Source organism: Metopolophium dirhodum, chromosome 2 (genome assembly GCF_019925205.1).
Source record: "Metopolophium dirhodum isolate CAU chromosome 2, ASM1992520v1, whole genome shotgun sequence".
NCBI lineage: Eukaryota > Metazoa > Arthropoda > Insecta > Hemiptera > Aphididae > Metopolophium > Metopolophium dirhodum.
In genome coordinates, this window is record NC_083561.1 from 6639889 (window position 1) to 6645641 (window position 5753).

The 5753-nt window shown below is 30.3% G+C and overlaps 1 protein-coding gene across 1 annotated transcript; it reads left to right on the forward strand.

The window, feature by feature from the left end:
* The first annotated feature begins 3138 nt into the window (after positions 1-3138).
* On the forward strand, positions 3139-5658 carry LOC132939723 (glycerol kinase-like). The gene is made up of 3 exons (XM_061007052.1): positions 3139-3724; positions 4440-4949; positions 5126-5658. Exons 1-3 carry the CDS (start codon positions 3139-3141, stop codon positions 5656-5658), a joined length of 1629 nt encoding a protein of 542 aa, XP_060863035.1.
* Positions 5659-5753: the final 95 nt, after the last annotated feature.

Here is a 5753-nt window from a genome sequence, read left to right on the forward strand (position 1 = left end):
GACAAATTAGTTATAGTTACCTATCCGCGATATTTTATAGTATTACAATTTGTCATATTATGTTGATTATAATGACTATCAAAGGTGGGCATTAACTTGTTAAAAAGTTAAAGTTAAGTTAAATAGTTAATTGTTTTTTAACTTTTTAACTTAACTAGTTACTTTTGGCTTTTCATTAACTTAACTGTTAACTTACTAAATTTCTTTCTTAATTAACGTGAAATTAACGAGTTAATTTTTCATTTTAAGAAGTAAGTTAAGTTAATTTATTTTGTTTTTAATTTTATAATATTTCACTGTTCCAGTCTATTTCGTTTTCATGTCAAAAAATATGTATCGTAAATTGTTTAAAGTTAAAAATGTATATCATTCGAATCTAACTTATATGGAAATACTGAATGAAGTATTAACAGTATATCCTACAATTTAGTTTTGGGTTGGAAAAAAATTAAGTAGGCTAGCGTTGTATAAACAAATTAACTTTTTTTTAACTTAATAAAAAGTTAACAAAAAGTGTGTATTAACTTTTAACTTAAATGAGTTAACCTAGAGTTAAATTAACTCTCAACTTTTAACTTTTTGTTATTGGTGCATATTAACTTAACTTAACTGAGTTAAAAAAAATCACTAACTTGCCCAGCCTTGATGACTATTATAGGTACTTACTCAAATGATATGATGGACATCTAAATACAATTTCTAATCAATACTAATAACAGACCTGTTCATTGTATTTCTTAAATGTTGATTTGTGTCAATATACCGAAATTATTGTATGACAAAAATACAATTTAATACGACGTGAACTAAAATTATATCCAATTATTATTATAGTATCTTGAATCTAATATTTACAAGTTACTCCCAAAAAAATATCTACGTGTAACTTGGAAAATAATGTAGTAAAATCCAAGTTACACATGTAACTCAATTCACAATATTTTTCCTGAATTGATTTGGATCACATTGAATAGAACGATTTTTTTTTTTTTGGTTATACATATTATGATTTTCATAACTGGCGTTCAAGTAAATGCATGCCCTTTGTGCAAACGAATGGAATTATTGTAAACACTTTAACTTAAAAAAATAATAATGTTCATAGAATTTCATTATAATATTAATATTTGTATATTATTTTGTTTTAAGAAGTTGGCAGTAATATTAAAAAACTGTAGGTATTGTATTGTTTAAGTTTATGAAAAAAAATAAATTGAGCACAAGGGATTAATGAATTCAAAGTTTATGTTGTATATGCATATTATAAAATACGACAGGGAAAAAAATATTTTTCAAGTTTATTTTTATATTATGAATGTACCTACTATAATTCATTTAAATTACACACCTAGCTATTGTTAATTAATATATATTATACTCAGTGTGGTCTCTATAGAAGTTTATTTTATTTGAGTTTGTGAAAATATGTAAAAACCGATATTTAAATACATTTTTTTGTACGCCCCGTTCTCATATAAAAAAAAAAAAATATTAAGTACTAAAAATTAAAAAAATGATTTAATTTATATTATAAATTATTGATATTTAAAATCAAATTCTAATTACTGTATTGTATAGTTATTTTATAAAGAAAAAACACTATACACATTCATATATTATGGAGGATGTCAGCGCACTGTTTGTTTTTCTCTCTGATCCACGAGCAACATAGACGATTTGCGTTTAGCAGAACCAATCTTGTGTTAGCTTTAGAATTACAGTGAATTAATCTATTATCAAACTTAAAGTTTGGAACATTATATGTGTTTGCACGTTGGCTATTCAACAATATTTTGTTTTTTGTTACAAATATTGAGTATGCACAATATAACAATTTAATAATGCAGACGTTTCGCAGAAAATTGAAATATCTTAAAAAAGTCAAAGTACAAACACTGATAATATTAATAACTTTAAGTTTGATAAGAGATTCATTATTTCTATTATTAAAGCTAACAACACAATATTTGACGCACACTTTCAATGTTTCTAGTCACTCAGAAAGGGAAAACAGTTAATAGTGCATTGACTTTATTTTTGTTTTCTTCCAAATGCATGTTGATGATTTATTATTGATTTACAATATATTGTCTCAATATTTTATGTGAACATTTTATTTCTATTCCCAATAATAATTTAATTTTTGAATTAAACATTTTTAAATGGATATAAAAAATGTCAATATAGTTTTTGACTATAGGTAAAATATCTTGAGACACAAGGTTTCTTAAACCTTAATCATTTAGCAATTTTCAAATGTTGAAAATGTATGGATATTGTTTTTTTGTTGTAATCGTATATAGTCAAAATGTTCATTACGAAGGTATATTTTAAACCTATACAATTATATTTTAATATTATTTAGATTTACCTTAAACTATTTTTACTGCAAACCTATTCAAACCATTCTTGGATACACTGGTATTGATTTAAAAGTTGTATGGATTTATTTTGATAGACAAAATATTAAAAAAAAAAAAATACATATTAGTTATTATGATTTTAATGTATTGTAATTTATGAACACCAGTTGCAGAAATAGATGTACCCGTATCTTTGCTCAGAATGATTTTTTCGTATACAATATTGTATTGATTATAATTGTATGATTAGGATGATCATTGATCATTAAATTCAAATTTAACACACAAATTACAGTGACTCACTAAATGTCAAAGGAATTTAAACTTGCTATAGGAAATAATGTTTTTTTGTATTGATGTATTACATTTTACAATTAAATTTGAATATCGTTTATTAAGTTTAATATTACATTAAAACATTTTAATAATCTAATGGATACATCATTCTGAGAACCTATCTCGTACAATTATATCGATGGCACTAATAACATTGTTTGGAGAAGGCTCATTAAATATTTAACTTCTAACGCTACAATCAAAAATCAATGACTTTACAAAAGTGACGTGATTGTAAACATTGTTTTTTTTTTCCATAGTTTCTACGTATTATATTACGCGTACCATATTAATAATTACTTTGTTGAATTGTAGCTTTTAATATATTATAATAATATAAAATTATATTGTATATGAATAAAATTGTAACTGTAATTCGTTTTACTGACCGTTTTTTTAAAAACATTTTACCGCGCCCGCTTTGTTTCTCCGGCAAGACATGAACTTGTCACGATTGTATAACGTGTTCAACTCGGAAAAAGCGAAAGTATCATTGGTCGGCGCGGTAGTGGTGGACACGAACGCCGTGGGATTTTACGCGTTCAGGGCCAACTGCAACGAAGTGATAAAGTCGCATCAGGTGGCTGTCGAGGACTCGGACACGGCGCGGGAGGGATGGTCCGAGCAGGACCCGATGACCATGCTGAGAGCCGTAGAGGAATGCATCCTCAACACGACGAGCCCGGGCGGAATGGTGATGGGCGTGCGCGTGGTCGCCGTGGGCATAGCTAACCACCGAGGTTCCGTGGTGGCTTGGAACAGGCGCACCGGCGAACCGCTTTGCAACGTGATACTGTGGTCGGACAACCGGGCGGCCGCTATGGTGGACGAGTACCTGAGGACCAACGACAAGCACCGGTTTCAGGGGGTGTGCGGCCTGCCGTTCAGCCCCCACTTCAGCGCGTTCAAAATCAAGTGGCTGCTGGCCAACGATGCTAAGGTGATGTCGGCCTACCGGGGCGGCGACTGTTACTTTGGTACAATCGATTCTTGGCTGTTGTGGAACATGACCGGCGGCAAGAACGGTGAATTCAAACTCGGCTACATTTTATTTGCACGGCTCTTTGTCGTTCTTACACGTGTATATAGATAGATTTACAATACGTATAGTATGACATTATATAATATGTCCATGTTATATTCGAATAATATTTGTGGAGGGGGACATTTTTCAAATTTTTTATATTATATTTAATCAGCTTTATATTTAATACGATTTAGTTGAATTAGAAAAGTCGAATTCACAGTCCAATAAGTTACATTTGGGTACAATTAATTAATCACTTTTAATATATTTATTAAAATACAACTTGAACCGATTCTTCTGTTTTTTTTTTAGAATTTTCGCGTGATGAATATATATTTCGTTTTTATTATACAATTAGTGTTGCTGTTTATAAACATGTTAAATACCTACTGAACAATTTAATAACAATAACAATATTGCCAGCCAAAATTTAATATTATCGTGTCGTTTAAAATGTTGATTTATAAACTAATGGAGGTTGAGATCCCTTCTTATCATGGCTATAATACTACTGCGTATACGTATAATAAACTTTACAACGAATGTACCTCGTGCGTATACATCAGCGACGTGCCCGTATTTGCAGATTCTGATTGTTGCGAAAAAGTCTAGAAATATTATTTCTTCCACTAAAGTTTTGTAATCCCTGAGTTTTTCGTATTCGATTTGGCTGACACAGAAATACTATTGTTTTTTTTTTTTTTCATTTTCAGGTGGAGTATTTGCCACTGACTCTTCAAACGCCTCGTATACATTTTTAATGAACATTAATACGTTGAAATGGGATAAACATCTGTTAAAATTCTTTGGTATTTCCGAAAAATTTCTCCCGACAATAAAAACCAGTTCTGAAGTGTTCGGAAACATTTCTGGAGGATATCTTATCGATACGCCAGTATCTGGTATAATTGGAAACCGCCAGGCCGCTCTAATCGGCCAAAAATGCTTTCGAAGTGGTCTTACGAAAGGTATACTTGATAAAAGTGGTTCGATTTTCACGATTACTGGGGAAGATAAAGTTTTCTCCAAAAATGGATTACTCACAACGATTGCGTATCGATTGGATTCGAGACCGATATTTGCATTAGAAGGTCCAATTGCTTCAGCAGGACATACTATAGATTGGGTAAAAAAATGTTTCAATGTCAGAGAAACTGAATGCTTGGCTCTTAAGACAAAATGTAAATTGCAAAATGAAGTATACTTGGTACCGTCATTTAATGGTAACTACTGTTTTTGATTTAAATAAACAAGTCTATTATCTATAGATGTATTTGATATACATTGGTTGGGTTCGAAATAATTTAAGTTAACCTTGAACGTTCTTTATTAATTTGAATTAAAATACCTATATATAATTTAGATTTTACTATGAACATTATAATAATAAACTATTTAGGTTTGTATGCTCCGCACTGGCGACATGAAGCTCGGAGTGTTCTAGTTGGAGCTAATAAATCTACTGTTAATGATGACATTTTAAAAGCAGCCATGAAATCTGTGTGTTTTCAAACTCAAGATATTGTTGAAGCTTTAAATGACGATCTAAAAATATCTATAGACAAAATACAAATTGATGGTTACTTATCAGATGATAAATTGATTATGCAATACCTCTCTGATATAACAAACTCTCAAATTGAAGTTGCTAAGTACAAAAATGGTGTTGCATTGGGCGCAGCTATGGCGGCTGGTTACGCACCTGAAATAAACGTCTGGAACGCTCTGTGCATGCCAGGAGACAATGGTGTGATTTACCAACCAAAGATGACGGTCGATGAACGAAAAATTAGATTGTTTGATTGGAAAAGAGCTTTGCGAAGAAGTTACGACTGGATTGATTATGATAACAGGTTGGATCATTTTTGGTTGACAGTGTCTATTACAAGTGGAGTAATATTCTTAGGAGGTTATTTAATCCTAAAAAAATAAATGTTGTGTACCTATGTCTTAAATATTCGAATATTTTAAATATATATTTTTATCAGTTAAACCAATTTAAACAATCTGCACAGGACACGTCATAA